This window comes from Cydia pomonella, unplaced genomic scaffold (genome assembly GCF_033807575.1).
Source record: "Cydia pomonella isolate Wapato2018A unplaced genomic scaffold, ilCydPomo1 PGA_scaffold_205, whole genome shotgun sequence".
NCBI classification, from domain to species: Eukaryota; Metazoa; Arthropoda; class Insecta; order Lepidoptera; family Tortricidae; genus Cydia; species Cydia pomonella.
Window position 1 is genome coordinate 362,506 of NW_026907845.1, and position 22,736 is coordinate 385,241.

At 36.9% G+C, this 22,736-nt stretch overlaps 2 protein-coding genes across 3 annotated transcripts; both read left to right on the top strand.

Moving 5' to 3' along the window:
* The first annotated feature begins 5,886 nt into the window (after window positions 1-5,886).
* LOC133533790 (uncharacterized) lies at window positions 5,887-7,869 on the top strand. Its single transcript, XM_061872840.1, has 3 exons — window positions 5,887-6,045; window positions 6,823-6,896; window positions 7,423-7,869. Exons 1-3 carry the CDS (start codon window positions 5,955-5,957, stop codon window positions 7,597-7,599), a joined length of 342 nt encoding a protein of 113 aa, XP_061728824.1. The 5' UTR covers window positions 5,887-5,954; the 3' UTR covers window positions 7,600-7,869.
* Window positions 7,870-11,971: 4,102 nt separating this feature from the next.
* On the top strand, window positions 11,972-19,221 carry LOC133533789 (uncharacterized). Of its 2 annotated transcripts, none has more exons than XM_061872839.1 (3): window positions 11,972-12,184; window positions 17,928-18,007; window positions 18,939-19,221. In XM_061872839.1, the coding sequence occupies exons 1-3, from the start codon at window positions 12,100-12,102 to the stop codon at window positions 19,176-19,178; spliced, it is 405 nt and encodes a 134-aa protein (XP_061728823.1). In that variant the 5' UTR covers window positions 11,972-12,099; the 3' UTR covers window positions 19,179-19,221. The 2 variants fall into 2 exon arrangements, with proteins under 2 accessions (XP_061728823.1, XP_061728822.1); XM_061872838.1 differs by having other exon boundaries at window positions 11,974-12,187.
* Window positions 19,222-22,736: the final 3,515 nt, after the last annotated feature.

Genomic DNA, 22,736 nt, shown 5'->3' on the forward strand with positions numbered 1-22,736 from the left:
ATCAGGGTTCCGTACCTGAATCCTATATTTCTCCGTTGACGCGCAGTTCGTAAACAAGAAATAACTTGAAATGTATACTTAACTATGTATAGTTGTATAGATGAATAATACTAGTAGTAATACTGAATAATACTTTATCTAATAGAATAAATACTTGTTTTCCATTAAAAAGAAATTTCCGTTCGAAAAATACCGAATCATGGATCACACAAGATATATTAAACATTAAATCTTTATTAGTTGATTGCCTTAACTTGGAACGTAAGTTTCCATCAAATAATGCGCTAATAAATTACATACAAAAATTAAATATCGAATATAAACATGCGATACTGCAACGTAAAACGCATTTATTACTCATCTCAGATGGCCGTGACACAAAACTTGTGCAGAACTATGTGGCATATAGTAAATAAAGAAAGAGGGAAAAATGTACGGCTTCCTGTAGACTTCACAGAAGTCGTTGTAGATGCAAATGGCAAAAAATATAGCACAAAGAAGGAAGCGGTAGATGCTATGAATACTAGGTTCGTGGGTGCCGCGATGGCGTGCGGAGCCCCCCGCGCTGAGCTTGACCGAGTGCGCGATCAGCTGGGCACGGCGGGTGCCCCTGCCGACCGGTCCATAAGACTTATTCCTTTCACCTGTGATGAAGTCTACACCATAATAACGTCCCGAATACCTCATAAAACAAGTAAAGATATTTTTGAATGAATTAATGAAATTTAATCCAGAAATTTTCCATATACATTATACATTTACACATAATTACATTACATAACAATATATTATATTACATTAAAATTATGCCGTATATTTAGCCGTAAATTAGCCGTATATTGCCTTTCTGGCGGTGGCGCTTCTCGCGCGCAGCAGCGCGTCCCAGCCCGGCGCACGCCCTACCGCGAACATGGCGCTCGCGCTGCACCAGCGCGGCAGGCGGAACAGCGCCCGCCACGCGTTGTTATACTGCACACGCAAGTCTCTGACCGCCGCGCAGGTGTAGTCGGACCATAGCTCCACTGTATAAACGCTTGTACAAAAACTGAGGAACAGCTGCCTTTTTACGCTGTCGCTACCGCTATCGCTTTATGGTGTATCCATGGATTTGTTAAATGCTGCCGCCTATACTTTATCTCCGAGACTCACTCACCTGTATAATTTATGCCTTAGAGAAGGATCATACCCAAAATCCTTAAAAATAAGTAAGGTCTCCCCCCTTTTCAAAGGTAAAGGAAAAAGAGAATGTTAAGATGGGTACCGACCAGTGTCTATCATTCCGTGCGTTGCTAAGGTGCTGGAAAATGGGTTGTGTCAGCGACTAACCGCATTCTTAAATGAGACAAATACATTGTCCGATCGCCAATGTGCTTACAGGTCCGGCCGCTGCACTACCGACCTAGCGCGTGAAGCCATACGTAAGATTATGGATGCCCTGGAGAGGAAGCAGCAAGTTGCGATGCTATGCTGTGACCTCTCCAAGGCATTCGATGTGGCCGACCACAGTATCATCGCTGCCAAGTTGCTACATTACGGAATAGGTGGTAAAGCTCATAGCCTCCTCACTGACGCTTTGCGTAGCCGATCCCAAGTTGTGGTTGGGGATGGGGGATTAGCTAAGTCCGATCCGCTAACTACGATAGATGGGAGTAGCGTCCGTCCATACGCTACGATATCTAAATGAGAACTTATCTAAACCAGAACTTATCGTTATCGTATCTCATTCTTCGAATAGGGCCATTAGACTTTATATTTCCCATTATTCGATTGAGCGGGAACTTTACACGCCTACTTATGTAAGTTCGGTGACAATGCAACATTATGGTACCTACCATCAAGCTGATCTGATGATGGACCCAGGAGGTGGCCATAGGATAAACCAACTCCAACCTAATTTTGTTTGGGTTTGTTTGACTTGTCTCGATGAGTTCTAGTTACTGGAGCACTTTATAGGGCCGATGGCCAAGGGAACGGGGCCATCATTTTTCCACGTAGTCCTCATTTTCCTCTCTGGATACAAACTTTTTTTTTTTTTTATGTTTTATTGATAAAGGGCAAATTTTACAAGTCAATAAATAAATGTACATATCTATGCTTAAATAATTTTACATGTCAGGTACCAGTTAATTATTATTACAAATTCATATTAATTACATTATCACATTTAAATTTATAATTAATTACTTGTTATTTGTTTGGGTTAGTGATGATTTTTATGATTCGAAAAAATCATTACAGAAAAACTACAGTTACTTATGCCTGTTCGTTTAACTTTTTCGATATTTTTCATTATTATAAGAAATAGGAGCGAAAATAAATCCCATACAAAATTTTAAATGCTATACATATATATATATATATATATATATATATATATATATATATATATATCTGTGATCTCGGAAACGGTTCTAACGATTTCGCTGAAATTTGGTATATGGGGGTTTTTGGGGGTATACAATCGATCTAGATTAGTCTTATGTTTGGGAAAACGCGTGTTTTCGAGTTTTCATGCGTTTTTCCTTCGACGCAGAATATGGTCGCTAATTTCGTGTTACCGGTGGTTGTCCGTCTGGTGCAGCGGGTTAAGACGCGGACGGCTAGAAACGAGTGTTACGGGTTCAAATCTCGCCCGGTGACTAACTTTTGTTTTTTTTTATATATGTTCAAGTTGATATATATATATATATATATTTAATTTTTATTGTTTAAGACAAGTTTATTTTGTAAAAAAATGTAGTTAAGATTATCACCTATACACCACCATATTACAATAAATAGTTATAACCGAGCAAAGCTCGGTCGCCCAGGTATTTTATATAATGTGAATATCCTACTAAACTACGTATGTATGAAAAAGCGGTGACGTGATATCGTCCCCTTTCATCTTAAACATGTAGCGGTTTATGTAGCCTCTATAAATCTTAGCGCATGCTCTGATGGCGCAACTATGTGTTGTAATAACTCGAGGGACGGTATGCCTCCCGAACATTCCTGCGCGTCAGGCGGCGGAAGGCATTTGTTACGCTTCCTATTCTTCCTAAAGGTTACTTTCGGATTGTGACTGCGCCGGCGTTACTGCTGCAACGTCAAACAGAATATTTTATGAAGATATTACATTAATAGTAGATAAGATCTTCATGTCTGATATGGAGCTTATGATAAACTAAAAGAAAAATTAACATAGATAATTCGCAGGGTTTTAAGGAGTAAGAATCGCGTATTATAAATGTGACATTCGGAAGTGATTGCGTTGCAGTAGCAGGCAATGAGCAATGCCGCTATCAAATTCGTGATATCTTCAAAATTCAAAAAATTCTACAAGTAGGCCACAAGGGCTCTTTCCTAGACAATTATAGTGACATATATAATTAAACGAAAAGAAAAAATACGTACCAACACTTATAATAAAACAGCCATTACCTGGGTAAACATTACATTAAAATTACTACACTATAACAGGGATTGTATAGTCTCTAATAATACATTAAATTTGGAGATGTAAAGGGTCCCCAATATCAGAGTACTAATACTAACAAGATTTGGAGGTGTAAAGTCACTCGAAGCGTCAAAATGATATTAAGTATAACATATAAACCGGGTTAAGACTGTTGAGCTAACAGTCTTAGAAGCGAATACTTCAGAAATTCTGAAGTATTCTGAATCAGAATACATTACTATATTACTACTAGCATTGCCGTCTCTCCCCATCACACCACTGCCATACATGAGGGAATAATTCATACGAAATCAATTATTCCCATGTGTGCCCGGAGGGGATAAATCTGAATACACCGTGATTAGAACGTTTAATCTGTCACTAATTTTATAAAGGAGATTGACAGTGATATCGTCTGTTTACCGCTGAGGCAAAGTTGTTGTAGCAACAGTGCGCTGCACGCTGTGGCGTTGCTGCGGTCACAATCCAAATATAACCACAATGCTGCGTAACGTAATGCCTGGCTACTAAACATACCAATCAATTTTAAAGGTGACGTTAGAATGTCAACTGTAGCTGCATTACTGTTGCGTTATTAATGCTCAGCTGCAGTCGTCATCCGAGCATCACCGTAATGACCGTTATAGGACTCGCCCTCGTTATTAACTAATTACCTTATCATACGTGGCTAATTTTAATTCTTGAGCGTTATTAAATCCCGTAATAATTGATGTATTTATTCCGTCACGTCAGGTAATTTCGAATAGGGGAAAGTGTGATAAAACCAGGACCTTAAGGGAAATGTTAAATAAAAAGCATAGTTTTATTAAAATCTACGACCTTTACTATATGATCAGCGACCGCCAATATGGCTTTCGCCACGGTCGCTCGACTGATAATCTTCTAATGTATCTCACACACCGCTGGGCTTCGGCTATTGAGAGTCAAGGAGAGGCATTGGCAGTAAGCCTGGATATAGCGAAGGCGTTCGATCGGGTCTGGCATCGGAGTCTCTTGTCGAAGTCACCATCATATGGACTGTCGGAGGGTCATACGAGCCGTAATAGACGGAAGCTTCTCTGATAGCATGGACATTACGCTGTTTCTGCTGCACATCAATGACATGTTGTCTATCAACGATATTCATTGCTATGCAGACGATAGTACTGGGTATGCCTATAGCACAGGCCGCGCCAACATCCCTCGTTCTGAGGTGCTGGAGAGCAGTGAAAACCTTGTGTCGGATATTGAGAGCACTCTATTCAGAATTTAGGTGTGGGGTCGGGGTAATTTAGTCCGGTTTAACCCCACAAAGACACAAGTTTGCGCGTTTACCGCAAAGAAATCCCCATTTACTGTGGTCCCACAGTTCCAAGTCACAGCCCTTACCATTTCAGGGAGTATTTGGATCATCAGTGTCGATATCTCCAATGACGTCCAATTCCGTAGCCACCTGGCAGGGAAGGCTGCGCTGGCATCTAAAAAACTCCGTGTGCTCAATAAAGCACGGATAATTATTTATCTATCTAAAGCAAAGCGATACTTTACTCCAGGGCAAAGACTGCTGCTTTATAAATCGCAAGTCAGACCCCAAATGGAGTATTGCTGTCACCTTTGGGCAGGAGCACCTGGATGCCAGCTCAGTCCAAACGCGTGCTGTACGAATCCTCGACGATCCTAAACTCACAAGCGGTATTGAACCTTTAAGTCTAAGGAGACTTTGTCTCCTTATGTGTGGTTCTACCGCTTGTACAATGGGTTGTGCTCTGAAGAAATCGTTTGACATGATGCCCACGGCTACTTTCTATCACCGCACCGCTCTCCGTCGGCAGGGTGTTCATCCTCACACCCTAGAACCTAAATGGTCGCGCACTGTGCGGTTTAAGAGGAACTTCCTCCAGCGGACGTGCGCGCGGACAACGCGGACGGTTGTGGAATGAGCTACCTCCCGAGGGTAATATGAGGCTCTTCAAAAAAGGGGTGTACAGATTTTTAAAGGGTCGGCAACGCGCATGTAACACCTCTGGATTTGCGTCCATAGGCTACGGTCACTGCTTACCATCAAACGGGCTTGTTCGTCGTGGTATAAAAAAACTTTACTAGTTTCTGTTTAATTAACTTAATTAACAACAAATGTATTAAGTGATATCACCATTTTCATTATCAGCTGTCGAAAAAACAACTAACTTTCAATAATTAACTGTATTAAATCCATTGTATTCAAGCCACATACATAATTATCCTTAACATACCTAACTGGTAAATTATTTCAAGGTCTTTTCAAATTTTATATGTTGTTAATTTGATACAGTAATTTGTTTAATTATAATATCATAGAACAAATTGCGTATATTGAGGATTTTCTAATTTGGCTATGGTCGTTGGTTAGGTCGGCGTGTCGTGTGGTATAAAAGGATGGCCGCGGTGACATAGAAGTATCCATTAGCGAGGCTTTGGTCTGCTTGTGGTGTATAAAGTCGAGTCTCTCCAGCGCGCCCTTCCCGCCGCCGCCGCCATGTCGCCGCTCGCCCGCTCGTTGCTCGCGCTCGCCGCGCTGCTCGCCGCCGCCGACGCTAACGGCTACAATTGCGTCACAAAGACAATTGGTAAGTACTTTTTTGTTTCTTTCTGATGTGATTAACAATGTTACCGTGTGTAATAACCTGTCACAGTGTTTACAGTGGTAACACTGAGATATAGTCTGTCATCAATGTCATGTAACGGAACACATGTTGTATCGCACTGATTGCTCTGAATAAACCGTAATTAATTAATTTACAGTTTTATTTGGCTCCAAATCATAACACCGTGCATTTCTCAGGTTATCGTTTTTTGGCACAGGTCGGCACTGTCAATTTTAAATACAGAATGTATCAATGCGTTTGAGTATAAAATTATTGAATCGACAGAAAACGTTATAATTTTCAATAAACAGGTTCTCAAAATAGGAAAGGAAGATCTGGAGTAAATAGAATGTTAAGTAAATAAAAAAAAATGAAACACTTATCTGTTCATTGTGGTTTTAAAACCGATTCCGATTATTACCTAGTTATTAATGTCGTCAAGAGTCTTTACCCGGCTTTAGGATTCCAAAATCGAAGTCACATTTTTCGTTTTCTTTGTGCACGGTCAACGATTTTTCGAAGATGGTTGATCTCGTACAATTTAAAATAATTTTTAGAAGCCGTGAGTTCATGTTTCACACAAGGCAGTAATTTTTCCACTTTTACATTTATTCTCGTACATTTCCTCACAGAAAGCGACAATTGGTGAAGTAGAGTAGAACTGGGTGTGAAAGGCCATACAATAAAGGATGACACCTTAATGGCACACTATCTTGTGAAGTCGATTAATTTTAACTAAAATGTTATTTTAATTCACAGGTCAAGTAACATCCAACTTTAAACCTCTATCTCCGGTAGTTTTACCCTACGGGTATTCGGAAATCCAAATAAATGTAAGATATATAAGATTTTAATTTCACGATTTAGAGGGACTCACCAAATAAATATATTTTATTTAAAAAAATTGTTGCATTTCAAGTAGACACAATATATATAAATTATAAACTGAATTAGATGCCATAACAAGAAAGAATAAATGAGTAAGGCATCTAATGCCCTAAGCTGGGATCGAACCAGCGTCCTCTGCATTCGCAGCAGATCCTGAGTCATGGGTGTTTTTTATGTATTTAAGTATTTATAAATATTTATATATTATATATATCGTTGTCTAAGTACCCTCAACACAAGCCTTATTGAGCTTACTGTGGGACTTAGTCAATTTGTGTAATAATGTCCTATAATATTTATTTATTTATTTACTTAAGTAGGTACTTAATTCTTATAAGTAAATATAATTTGATCTGTTCCCTAGTAATATCAACAATCATTTCTTAAGTATAAAAAAATCGTTAGTCATAATTAGAATAAATAAATAACCAGATATTTTAAAAATAATTTCGTTAATTATTGTCGTTCCAGGATTACTGCGCACCATTGCGGCACGTTGGTGAAAGGATAACAGTGTGCAACAATAGCCCAAATCAACCCAAGCCTATAATCCACGACCCGCCTTATGGACAGCTCTCACCCGCGGGTGTCGACTGCTCTGATGCCAGCCAATGCACTGCTGACCCTATTGTCGAGTACTGCGGCTAATGACAAACTACCCTTCATCTCCACTCTCCACTATTTAATTGCATCGTTCGGTTAATGGTACGTGCAACTGCTGTGATTTTTCATTTGCTATAAGAAGTTTGTTGGAATATCCGTCGCATAGCTCTGAACCTTTATTAATATCACAACCATTCAAGTCTTAACTCACAGTTTATTTTAGTTTTTGAATATTGTATTCCAATTTTATAATATGTATTTATCAATACTGTGCATATATTTATCCATTATCATTTAATTAAAAAGTCCATGTCATTTATTGAGTTATATTTAAAGATCACTCCCTTACCTACCTATAATACTTATTTGGAATACCGAACTGCTGCGCAGAGCAAATGTGGGTGGTATCGAGGTATACATACATACCTCAGGCCACGTCAGCTTCGGTGGTGCGGTCACGTTGCGCGGATGAACGACCAGCGTGTAGCTAAGCACATCTTTTATTGTGAGCTTGAGGAGGGCAAGCGGAAACAAGGAACTTTGTTGAAAAAATGCCAACGTATGCGAGCTGCGTCCGTACTGGACGCCACGCTGCCGCCTGTACGGCCGCTTAGCTGAACATGACTCGCCACTAACGCCGCGACCAGAGGGCCGACTGCGAACCACGTTCGACGTGTTGCCTCCCTGTCACACTTACGTACGAATTTACAAGTTTTAGTTTCGGTTTGGATAATGCTAGAGAGCTGAAATATTTAGGGTACCATCTCTCTCACTCCTAAACGAACTTTCAATCCAAAGACCTGATGTTGATGTCTTTTATGACTCATCAGGCTCGTTTTCCACAGCTTTATATATGTTTTTGAGTGATTGTACCAAGTTTGTAATGTTTAACTATTTGTGGATATTGTAAATAATTCTAATTATTAATATTACTCGTATTATTTAACATTTAAGCGCTTTGGTATATGAACTGTAAGCTTGTGTGTTGTATGAATAAACAATAAACAACAATAAAATGGAAAGTAAGGTTAATATTCTATAATCAATATATTTTAGGTATTACGCACGTATGTCAGCTTTGACTTTATGATAGACAGTGGCAGTTAGTGCCAAACTAGAATACAGACTTCTCTACTCACCATAAACTTTAGTGGAAAGAGAATTTATATAACTACTTAGTGAAAAACCTCATGGTTTGTGTGAAGTTGAGCGTTATGTCAATGTTAATAAAGATGTTGACGACGGCAAAGCTTTCGTTAATTCAAAATTCAAAAAATTATTCTGCAAGTAGGCCTCAAGGGCTTTTTTACAAGGCAATACAACATTTATAGTAACATCATATAGTGACATGAAAAATCCATAACAACATTTATAAATACAACAGCCAATACCTGGGTAAACATTACATTATAATAATCTTAAAATAAATAATTACTACAATACAAAAGAAATGTATAGTCTCTATGGTTAAAAATACATTAAATCTGGAGATATAAAAGGTCCCCAATGTCAGAGTTCTAATACTAATAAGATTTGGAGGTGTAAAGTCTCTCCAAGTGTCAAAATAATTTTTTTACTAAATAAATAAATCACGTCTGGACTGTTAAGCTAGCAGTCTCATAAACTAATGCTACATAATACATAACTAGTATGTACCAAGTCAAGTATATTATACAATATTACAGAGACTGGTAGTCTCCACGGTTAATACATTAAGTTTGGAGATGTATAAGGTCCCCACGGTCTCAAAAGATAATAATGTACAATAATAAGATTTGGAGGTGTAAAGGTTTTCCAAGTGTCAAAGAATTAAAAATAAAAAAGTGTATGAAATACATGTTTACCGTCAAGACACCGTTAAGCTAACAATCTTAAAACTAGTTCTACAGAATACATAACTACTATGTATCTAATAAGTCAATGTCATCGTCAAAATAACTAAAACATAACAAACATTAGTACATAAGGTTGGACAGCTAGAAACAACAGCGCTCTATGGCTCTCCGGGACACTGCACGCAAAACTATTACAGCTTTTGAGACTGGATCCTTGGCCATGGTTCCTTGTCTCCCAAGTAGTCATCTATTTTATAGTATCCCTTTTTGAGAAGTGCTTTTTTGACGTATTGCTTGAATAAAGTATAAGGCAGGTTCCGTGCCTCTTCCCATGAACGATTTTTTAACTTTCTGTAGACGAAACTTGGAGACTACTGACTTATGTTTATTTCGTGTATTATAACTATGGATATCAGACAGTTTCTTAAAGGACTTTATATTCTTATGCGTATACATTATCACATCTAGTATTTATAGTAACGAAATGGCCAAGCCGTACTGTTTGACCAAGCTGTTGGCTTTATAGAGTTAGAGCTGATAAAGTTTGGGCTTACAAAGTAAAAGTCTTGGTACTTACTAAGGGATCTCATAACTTTTTAGTGTAAAAGCTCTATGCGCCTAGTTAGTCTTGGCAACACTTTACATGAAATGTTTTTGGTGGGATATTTTCTTTAAAGTAAAAAGTCATTTATTCAAGTAGGATGTAGAACATTAGCGTTGAGTATTTGTAGCTTATACTATCATTTTACTTTTATCATTACTTTTGGATTTAAAAAAGTATTATTTGGGGTAAACATGTTTTCTTTACTGTGGCAACTTCAGACCATAGAAGGAAAATTGAAAAGATTGACAGGAAGGGTCGAGTGTAGGATTTTACTCGAGAGCCGACAACGATGTGTGGAAGTCAACGTTTTTCTCTTGGGTCTCCAATAGGGCAAATAGGGCAGGAAATGCACTCACAGTCGAGCCCTTAAACATGTGCATAACATAATAGTATGTTTCAATATGGTATTCTGGAATCGCTGGGATTCTTGGGCACTCTTGGTGTTAATCTGGCTCTACTCTTTTCTTCTGGTATGTGCCAATGCAGCCTGCATCTGTGGTGTTGAGCGCATGGTCCATGCTTTTCATCGCGACTGAGGAACGTCTTAGGAACTTCGCCACATGGATACGCAACGACGGTTTCGCGGTGTGTCGTCGCGACTTTTGGCCGCATCCTGCACGCTTCAGAAACAACATGTGGCCGCGGCTCAACGGCACTCTGCTGCAGCTTGTTAAAACCAGGTGCTGACTTTCCAATACTTAAATTAAAATCAATAGACTGTGAATAGCGTAAATGTGACATTACAGTGGCCTCTTACTTTCAACTTTAAGTGCGTTGTGCCCACATTTTTTCTTCGGAGCGACCTGTAGTTCTAGGTTTAAATATTTCTTAATTAGCTTATTTATGTTTAGCTGTTCGAGCAGCCTCTCTGTATCATTAGAATTTAGTTTTGAAGAAACGTAGCGTTTTTGGGACATATTTATAGCGTCAAAAAGCGCTTTAGTTTTGACATCCATATTATACCTCATCGCTGTACACGTTACAATGACTCTTTTATATCACAGAACCATTGTATAATGGTTGTGGTTTTTCTTTTAAAACACAACAGCGTTATAGCTGAGTTTTTATGTCTTATATAAACCAAGTTAGATACATAAAGGCAGGCAACGACTACTTTTATATGATAATTTTGACCTGTACTGGCTTCTTACATCTAGCTTATATACTGTGGTGGTGGTACTACATAATGTGGTTCCGTACAAAGCTTCAAACTTCAATCCCTTTTTCCCCCTAACGCTCATTTTCTCCCCCTTTGCACCCTTGCGGGGTAATTTTGGGGTTGAAATAACAATTTTTTATGCTTAATAACTCCACTATTGACATTATATCTCGAGAATTTTGTTTTTCCAAACCCAAGTTATGAGGGTTTAAAAAAACGACGAAGCGCTTCGAGAAAAGGTAGGTAGTGCCCTTGCGCTTCGCTTTGCTCGTTTTGGTGAGGGTACTACCGTGCCCCCAGATTCAGTAACTTTAATTATTTGTAGTGTTAAAAATAACATCCTGTACGAGAAAATACATCACTTTTACGTCATCGCCACCAAATGTACGGGGTCTAGCCATCACTATCAAACAAGTAACTGCAAGAAAAACACATGACATGACCAATTTCTTTCTTTCTTTTCTTCTAAGTTCTGGTTTAGATAAATTCTCATTTAGATATCGTTTGTATGTCGTATAATTGACAGAAGCAGCTCGATTCGGGCAACCAATGTCACTTTGACGTTAAAAATATCGTAAATATCTTAGTGGGATCACAGCGGAATCGAAATAAATGTCAATTTAGATATGTCGTTTATTAACGATCTTTCCAAGATCTTAAACGTATCTTAATCATTCTTTGAATCCGGCCGTTAATTAATCTAATCATAATGAGGCTATAAAACTGAACGTATTCGTTTGAAATTTCATGCACATTATTTTATTTGATACAGTGAATGGTATAATTACTATATCAATGAGGACAACAAATAAGGGAAGCAATTGGCTACATGCCTTGATAATGCGCGTCGCGCTGTGAAACGACGACAGACACTCATTCGTTATAGAAGCCTTGGGTCTGCAATTTATAAACATAAAGACGAGTTTTTTCAGCGCGCCGCCGCCGCCATGTCGCCGCTCGCCCGCTCGCTGCTCGCGCTCGGCGCGCTGCTCGCCGCCGCCGACTCCCAATACAATTGTGACAATGAAGAGGGTGGTAAATAACTCATAACTTTTATTTTAGTATAACATTTTATCATACTTTTTTATTGCACTAATCTAATTTTGTGTTTTTTTGTCTTGTACACTGCTCTTTTTATATTCTTCCACGATTTTAGTTTTTGTTTTACCTACACAGACACCTTTACATCATTTTCCGATATTTTAAAGGGCACGTATTTATTTTATCACGTACCATTACGGCAAACCAAAGTAAGAAACCTGTAAAAATATCCTTGCTGATGCCCAATTGATGATACAATTCTGTAATGACGTCTTATTTTAAGATGGCGTGTAGGTACTGAGACATAGAGGCCTGAGCAGTTAGGTCAGGCGCTATAAGGCATAGGTAGTGAGCAAAGATAATTGATTGTTATAAAGCAAGTAAAAGTAAAGTAAAAAGTAATTTATTCAAGTAGGTCTCTTTTGAATAGTCAAAAGTACATTAATAATAAATTAAAAAACAAATAACAGCTTATAAAATACAAAATTCAACATTCATTATTTACTAACAATATAAATACATTTAATTAATAATTCATTTATTTATAGGAGACCATGCATTTTTAAATATCATTAATATACTCTTCGACTGTGCAATATGCCTTATGCAGTAGGCCAAAATTAAAGTATTTTTTAAGTCCAGGAAATGGTAAATCCAGTGCTCCCCTTAAAACTTATTGTAGAACTGTATACACTGACCTAGAAAATATTTCTTTACTCTATTCACACGAGATCTAGTTATTTCTATTTTGTGATTATTTCTAGCACTTTACATTTTATTTATAGTTTCTAAATTTTTTAGAGCATATAATATGAAGTCGTATATGTATTGTGATGCCATTGTTAGTATATTTATTTCTCTGAAACGTTTTCTTAATGAAGCACGTGACCCTAACTTATACATATTCCGCACTGCTCTCTTTTGCAATACAAAAATGGTTTGTATATCGGGAGCTTTACCCCAGACTAGAATTACGTATGACATTAGGGTGTGGAAGTAGCTTAAATACACCATTCGGGCTGTTTCTTTAGTTAGTTGCCGTAATATTGCCGTATTAACACCAAGTCGGTTAACTTATTCAGTCCCTATTTAAGGGACTGTCTGTCTTACGTTATTATGTAATTAGCTAACCTAATAACATCTTATAGTGACCATATCGTCCTATTACTGCAAATACCTATTAAGTGACTTTATGACAAAAGTGGTTTTTTTAGACCTTTAGAATTAATTTTTCAAGCTTTACAATCTGGTAAAACCCATTTTTTGATACGACCTTTCGTTCCAAAAATAACTCACAGCGTAAGGCAACATATTGATGATTTGGTAGCATTATGTACTGGAAGAAATTGAAATGTGTATAATAACACAATGATTCATGTGTTCACCTCCAAGTAAAAACTGTTACCATGTTTTACCGTGTTTTAGCATACTCATTTTATGAAATTATACGCGTTGTATATTCTAACAGTAGCTTCTATGTATACATATTTGGTATTTGCGTAAATGATTATCCAGCAAATTCTTTATTTTATGCCAAGCTAAATATACCAAACATCTTTATATGTTATTGTCTGAAGATCTACGTATTCATCAAACTGCAATATCTTTCTGCTAAAAAACTATACAGTGACTTAGTAGGTTTTGCATGTAACTTTATTCCAATGTTAACATGTAGTTGTACAGGCAGAACCAACTAAGTGCGCTTACAAGCTTCGCACCGTAGCTAACTTCACTCAGTTGCGACTCACGCGCCGATGTAACATTTGATATTCTTATAATTGTAGTGAATAATTTGTTTAGAATCCTAAGTTAATGACACTGTGTGATACAAATGAGTGCCAGGAGTAGAAGACTCGTTAGTATGGTCACGGAAGACAAGGATGCAAACCGTAAGTAATATTATTTTGGCCTAAATTTAAATTGGAGGTTCGTATGATTGTATTGTATTTTTAAGACGTTTATGGTCCGTAAATGAATATTTTAACTGTTTTATGTATATACTATAGATTTTAATAAAGAATAGACTTGGATAGTTCTGCAAAGAGGATATACCTCGGATGTAGGCAGGTACAAGGTCAATTAAAATATCCAAGGCGCCCGCTGTGTGCCGTGCCGGCCGGTTGACAATGTAAGTAGGTAGGTGCCTACTTCTGTGTTTATCTGCAAATCCCGAGTGTCTTATATCAGGATCCTACCTACTATCCAGACGAAGAGGACCGGCAGCGAGCTCCTGGCAACGACGGCGATGATGATGGTGATTTAATTACATTGCAGGACTTATTAGGCGCCAATGCTAATGAAAGCATTAAATCTTTTACTATATCACCACAGCCTGGCACCAGTCACCAATATGAAGAGATAAATAACGACACAGTCTCTGAAATTGCTACTCTAATATTATCAGATGTGTTAGAGTTGGTTTGGCCTGAAGTGAAAACATTAAGCCGTTGGCAAGCTGCTGATCCAAGCTTGAAAAAAAACGTCGCAAAAAAAAAAGACGTGCGGTAGGGTTGTCGTATACAACTAATAACCACATAAGAGCCCCAAAAGTCCCTAAGACAGTTGATTGTACAAAATGCTTATTCAAATGTACAGATACATTCACCGAACAAGACCGAGCGAAAATATGTAGAATCTACTGGCATTTGGACTTTGTGAGCAAAAAAACTTTATACTGTCTCGTGTTACAGTCCAGCCACCAAAGAAAGTCCTGGTAGAGAGAAAATGTCCAGCTAGACCTTACACTACAAAGTGTTTTTTTTTTATTTAGGCGCAGAGGAGCGACAAGTTTGCCAGAAATTCTTTTGCTCTACTTTAGGCATCTCACAGGCAACTCTCGGTGACGCAATACGGTTAAATACCGAGATGAAATTGGATTCTACTCCGGTGCTGATGGACGAGGACATCATATTCCGCCAAATAAAACCCCCCCAGAAAAAGTGCAAGAAGTAGTTGACCACATTTCTTCCTTTCCTACAATCCCTCCATTGTAAAATAATTGATAAAATTTCAGTTTATTCATTTCAAATACCAACAAATTATTACTTCGTGCTAACAACTAGTTTCTTTAGTGAAAACACTGTAATGAGTAAAATTATGGAGCCTTCAATAAGAAATTCCAATATTGTTTACAGGTAAAACCACTTATACTTTAGTCGATTTTCAGTTAAATTGAAAAAACACGAAAACCTATAGGTATTTACTATTATCTTGGGGCTAGTAGATACATTCTATGTAAAGTAAAGCTAAATTAAATAGATATACAGGCATAAATGCTTTCCTGAGGGATATATACCAAAGTATATTTCTACAGGCAAAACCTATTAAGTGCGCGACTATTTCATTTTAATCTTATTTTTATCGTCAATTAGACACAATCTGGATCTTTTGTATGATTCGGTAGTAAACTAGATAAAATTATGCTTAGGAATTTATAAATACAGTGTAAATTTGTTCATATTTTTACATAGAAAAGAACATCCAAACATTCAAATATCATTATCTGAACACACGATTTTTGCACTTAATAGGTATTTGCAGTAATAGGACGATATCAATATTAAAAATCTTTTATGTTTTAAATAAATAGATTGGATTGGCAATCGCACCAAACTGAATAAATTAACCGACTAGGTATTACATGGATTTCACAACTTTTTACGGTAGAAGAACTGAGTTTTGGTTTGGTTTTTTTACAAGTTATGTTTTTGATAGCATCTCATTTCTTTTTGTAGATAGTTCTACTTTTCTCCTTTCCGGTACCTTTTATTACTTGAATTCCATTATATTATACATATACAGTACACTGATTCATTCACTGCAAATGTAACTTTGTAATCCTATACATTTATATGGGATTATTTATGCAGTTGGTATATCTAGAAAAATTGCAAAAAAAATGAGTTTTTCCTTGATCTATACACTAAGTACTAATTGTATTCTCAATTTGACGCTTTTATTTCTGCTAGAAGTGCTTTAGAGTTTTTGATGATCGGTCAGTCAGTGAGTGACAAAATTAAGAAACTGACTAGTAATAATTCTTAAATTACTGGTTCAAATTGAATGAAATTTTAAATATACTGTGTTTATACAATGCCTGCTTGGTTACTGAAAATTCAGGCTTCTGATTATTCACAACTAAATTATAGGGGGGTCAAAAATGGACCTGAACTGCTTCGAGAAAAGGATGGTACGGCCGTGCCGCTTTTTTGCTCGACGTGCCGGGGCACTACCGTGCCCCCAGATAGGTAGAAAATGTTTGTAAATAGTATAGCTATGTATTAGTTATCTATAATCACGGAAGAGCGGTGCCTCCCAACGTCCAGCCCAGCACACGCCATATTTTTTACCGGGAGACACCATCCGATCCCTTAAATTGTATGTACAGTATTTGAAATAAAGAATTTTGTAGTTATGTTTTTGTATGTGGCCAACATGACATTCGAACTGTCAAGCTTTATGATATTATTTTCCTCAATTTAAAATTCTGGTAATATGCAGATTAGTTTGATATCAACCACTCCATAACTTCAATGTACAAGTGTGTTTTTTTCGTCCTGAACTTAATCGTTGTTTTCTCCGTTATCGCTTTTAACATTAAAAAGAATAATTATTAGACATAATGCTTTTAATTGTAATATTTTAATTGTAGTTGTTATGTTATATTGTTTAATGGACAATTTAAATTACTGTAGAAATAAGTTATTGACATTTTATTATTTTATGCTCATCCGGTTATGTCTGTGTTTGTGATCTCTGTATGTAGGTACTAACAATAGTCTTGTAAGTTATGTTGTGAAATATTAACACTTATGGGTTTTGCCTGAAATAAAGGATTTAATAATAAAAAATAAAATAATAATAATAATAGACTTTGACTAATAGATAGCTTATGTTATGCAGTTTTAGGAACGACTAATAACTTCATATCGACACAGTGGGATGTTTTGCCAGAAACGGACACATATATAGTCTCCATTTTTATCTCCGAATATGAAATTACCTTGTAAAAAATATTAACCATATTAATGCCCCCTTGTACAATTTTTCGATTTGGATTTCAGAATTTGTTTTTCGTTTACAACTCAAAAAAGTCAAAGAATGGAGGACAGTTATGGTCATACACATTAAATTAAATTGAAAATTAATTGATTGGATTAAATTGTGTAAAAATATTATCCATAATGTTAATATCCAGGAAAGAAATTAGGGGCTATATTTGTGCAATCAACGTATTTTTGACCTTTTTTTTAATACTACGTCGGTGGCAAACAATCATACGGCCCGCCTGATGGAAAGCAGTGTCCGTAGCCTATGTACGCCTGCAACTCCAGAGCTCACTGCAACACTCCGCACCCTCGTTGAGCTCTGGCAACCTTGCTCACCGGCAGGAACACAACACTATGAGTAGGGTCTAGTATTCTTTGGCTGCGGTTTTGAGTAAGGTGGAGGTACTTCCCCAGTTGGGCTCTGCTCTAGATCTGGAATGACATCCGCTATGCTGTGCCCTACCACACAAAGCGAGATGAGATTCACAATACCCTTACTTCTCTTTTGAACGTAGTTTAAGGACGTACCCGGGTCCAACCTTCCTATACACGGTGTTTTCTTTAAATCCTCCAATTTCAATGACCATCCATTAAAGGATTCCCTCCCGATCTTGCATAAAGTTGCAACATGTCACATGATTCTGATTAATTGAAATGATTCATTTTGGTATTATATGACTTTCCAGGTTATATAACTAAAGATTCATACAACTTCACCACCCCGTTTTATGTACCGTATGGTGTGGATGGCGAAGTGCATATTCCGGTAAGTTTATTGTTCAACTAAATAAATCGGTCCGTAAGGAAATATAGGACGGTCTAAAACACGCTGACAAAGATTTTTTCTTAGTTAAAATTATCAACAATATGTTGTTGCATTGCGGCCCGATTCGAAGAATGAATTACGATATCGATAATTTCTGGTTTAGATAAGTTCTCATTTAGATATCGTTTGTATGTCGTATAATTGACAGAAGCAGCTCGATTCGGGCAACCAATGTCACTTTGACGTTAGAAATATCGTAATAAGGACAAGGGAATCGAAATAAACGTCGATTTTGAGTAGTTTTGACATGTCATTTAGTTATCGATCTTTTAAAGATCTTAAACGTGCCTTAAGCATTCTTCGAATCGGGCCGATAGTATATTACATACCTACTAGGGCAAACAACGTAAGAGAAGAGTCAGATCACATGTAATTGTTGGCCGAGGCGAAACCGAGGTTCATAAACATTTGAGCTTTCTTAGCCTGAGGTGTGACTATTTTCCTGTTGGATGGAGCGGAAACGGCAACTTCGCTAAGCGCAGCGTGCAAAATATTGATGCTTTCTGAATGGAGGACAGAAAAAACTTAAATCAACGTATTTTTGGACCTGCCTCTATGCAAGCATTGATTTAATCCTCGATTCAAAAAAAAAATCTGTTTATATATAGTTTCATTGCTCTTATAACGAATTACGAGTCGGTGATACGGAACCCTAATAGATACCTAATAGAAAATTCGGGGGTTTGTATATCTGTCCATCTGTCACAGCTAATTTACTCTAATGCTACAGGACCGGTTGAAATTTGGCACACAAGGGTAATTTTGTTACTGTAACTATTTTAATCCAAGCGCCAAAAATTCAAATGAAAACGAGAGATATCATTAACCCTTCAATAAAATCTACAACAATATATTTATTTTTTGATTCCAGGATGTTTGTTTTGCTATATTCAGAAGAGCACTGATGCATATTGGGGAGAAGGTGCAAGCGTGCAATATTGAGCGAGGACATCCTCCGCCGCGGATCATCCCCGTCGTATGGCCCATCGGCCCATTGGAACCTGTACGTATCGAATACTGCAAAGATCCCAATGGCTGTATGGTTTACATCACCGAGTACTGCGATCTTCCATATCCACCACCGCCTGTGTATAATCAATTTAGTGGGTAATTGAAGTCCAGTTTATGAATAAAACAGTTATGATAAAGATAAAGATAGTTTATTATTCAAGTAGGCATACTCGTATTACAATGCGCTTATGAACGTCAAATAAAGCTACACCGGCTCGGCCAAATAACCCTACACCTCTGACCGGAGGAGATTTAAATCCCCCCTCAATTGGAGGAGGGGTATCCCAAGATAAAATGTAATATTTTGAAAAGATGTGTCCCACCGATTTTTTTGCCGGTCATGCATATGCACAACAAAAAATCATTAAATTAAATATGGTAGAAATTGTAGAGTTTTTGAATTATTTATTTATACAGCTATAAAAAATACATTAAACTTTTTAGATAATAATACAGAGCCAATTACAGGAACTCGCAAATAGAAACTGTATATATAATTACAAAGTACACATTAGATATAAAAGCACATGTCGTGACACATGATATTACAATATGAAATATATATCAAAGTAACAATTAGAAAAGAAAAGAGAGATCAAAAAAAATAGATATGAGCAATAAGTAAGAACACCATAGCATATCACAACCTGCAACATTTAGAAGCACTGATTAACTAGATTGCGCCTTACACTAGGGATTGAGCAATTTCCGAGAAAATACGATGGCAGTAGGGATTGCAATCCGGTCCGGCGGATCCGGTAATCCGGCCGGATCCGGCACTTTTCAGGAGCCACCGGATCCGGTCAAATAAAAAAAAACGCCTAAATACAGCCCGCACTGTGCGGTTTAGATGAGGAAAAGGCGACGGATGAGAGGTATGAAGTTGAACAGAGCATAAAACGAATGAAAAAGTTTAAATTTAGTTAAATAAAAATATATTTATTATGACGATGACTGGGAACAGAAGTTGCCTCTCATGTTGGTGGCACGATATGACGATTACATAAATACTGTAATAGAAGGAAAAATTAAACGATGGAGATGCCATGGAAGGCATGTGTAATTTATGCTAAAGAGAAGAAAAGTGTGTCATAATGTTGTGATAGGACATTGAAAGTAAACAAATGAGCAGGATTAAGTCGGCGGTACTCAACCGACTAGAGTTGGGCTAATCAATATGTGTTACATGTGTGAATGAACATATGATTGTAAGTTTGTATTGAAAATGAATGTATGAAATGAAATGATAGCATTGATAATCTTTAGTTTACTTCGATTTTATATATATATGATAAAATATTGTTTATTTTCTATTCAAATTTGAGAAAGAATCTTTTGTATTTACAATTTCATCCAATCTTATGCAATTTCCTTCATGGTACATGCTACTCTACGTCTAGCCAATTCTTTATTTGATCCATGTAACTTTTCTTAGGGAGTCCCTTTCCGCGATGGATTTCAATCCTACACTCTATTATTTTTCGCATGAGATCGTCGTGTCGTGTTCCATTCCCTATAATTTGACCAATATAATTTTCTGCAAATTAAAAAAAAAGTTAAATTTTTTAAATCATACAGTCTACCACTACTTTCTTGGGCAAAAAATGAGGGAAAATTTAATATCATTTTGGTTAATAGTAAAATATCTTAATTTCTTACTAGAATGGATGTCAACGTTACAAAGAATTCAATCAAGGAAAGTTACGAAAACTTGTCTTTTCAAGGAGTTCAATTCCCACCTCACATCCCATTACCGGGCGTTGGAAACTAATCAAATTTATAATTGTAAACGAAAATTTGAGCACTTGTGAATGGTTATATATAATAAATGACCAATTTCATATTTTGGTTTTTAAGTGATATTGACAATGTCACACTTTTTACTACTAAGGGTTATTTTATAGTGAAGAAGTTATTTATTAACTTCAAATTATATATTTAGGAATACGTATTACGCAAAAAACTAGAAAAATATGTCATTTAATTAACTTTGATATCCCTATACCAAACCGGATCCGGTCCAGCCGGATCCGGCCGGATTATGGTCCAAATCCGGCCGGATCCGGCCGGATTGAAAATCAATCCGGTTTGCAATCCCTAGATGGCAGTGGATTATGCACTACATCTATAACAAGGTCCATAATACTATCGAAAGAAGATAATATGTCTGTGCTCATAGCATAAGGAAAAAACAGTATGATTCTCTCTGACTGCACGAATGAGAAAAGATCCTGGCCTTAACTATAGGGGAGAGGGGGGCAGCCTGGTACATTTTTTTACACTCATTGACGTAATTCAAATTTCAAAATATTATTCATAAAAACCAGTTTTAAGCCTCTACACAACAACATATGTTATTAACCTATGTAATGAATGCATTTGCACATGTCCAAAGCTAAAGACAAAGGTACAATTCAGAATCTTGCAACTCAAGGAATAATGTTCAATACTGCCCAAGCGGGTTGTAAGGCAACAATAACAAGATATATACGTGTTTTTTTATCTGTACTTAGTACAGTTAGTCACTAGAAACGGTCGTATTAACATTTTACTCGTATAATTTGAGGGGGTAGTTTTTTTTATACTACGTCGGTGACAAACAAGCATACGGCCTGCCTGATGGTAAGCAGTCTCCGTAGCCTATGTACACCTGCAACTCCAGAGGAGTTACATGCGCGTTGCCGACCCTAACCCCACCCCCCCCTCGTTGAGCTCTGGCAACCTTACTCACCGGCAGGAACACAACACTATGAGTAGGGTCAAGTGTTATTTGGCTGCGGTTTTGTGTAAGTTTTGTACTGAAATGTTTTTTGTAGTGTTCAAAGGTGCCTCAGGAGGGGTACCTTTGAAAAGTATTGAAATCCTACTAAAACTGCCCCCTTGAGTTGAGGCAGTTTTGCACACACTATTGTTCAAAACTACCCCAACAATGTAACAGGGGATAATAATTCAGTATTTATTATGTTTTGGCTGTTGTTCAATAAAAATACATAAAATATTCTAATTAGAATTTTTATTTTATCATATAAACCGAGAGAAAAACAAACAATAGAATCGACTTCCCATTGAACATTTTCCGGAATCATACGACTTTACAAAAAATGGCTCCAAAATTATTAATATGTAATGTAGCTGTGATGTTTTAAGAGGCTGTCAACACCCAATGTCCTTGAAATTGATGTTACTTAAACAGTTTTTAAGAAAGACTATTTGTTTTAGTCAAGTAATAAAAATATATGTTCATATTAATTATATTTCAAAGACCGTGGTTGTACTCGATACACGATTGAACGAAATTGGCTCGATAGAAAATAATTGCAAAGATTGGTCTTAAAATCACAATTAAACGGTTTTATGTCTTTATTGTTTTGACTTATGGGTCTGCAATTAAAATCACAATTTGAAAACATTTATATCTAAACCGTGGTCGACTTAAATATTACACTAATAATCCACTTTTTTATTTAAATATTTTTCTGATTATTCCCTCGCCCAGGCCCAGTAACATGCGACAGTGCTATCTCATTTACTCCGATACAAATAGACAGTGTGCGCGCTTTAGGTATTGACAGCCTCTTAAGTGTTACAACCGTCTAGTTCGCAAGCCAGTTTATTACTGGGTCCGCAATCGGCGCAAGCGCAGTATAACTACGTATAG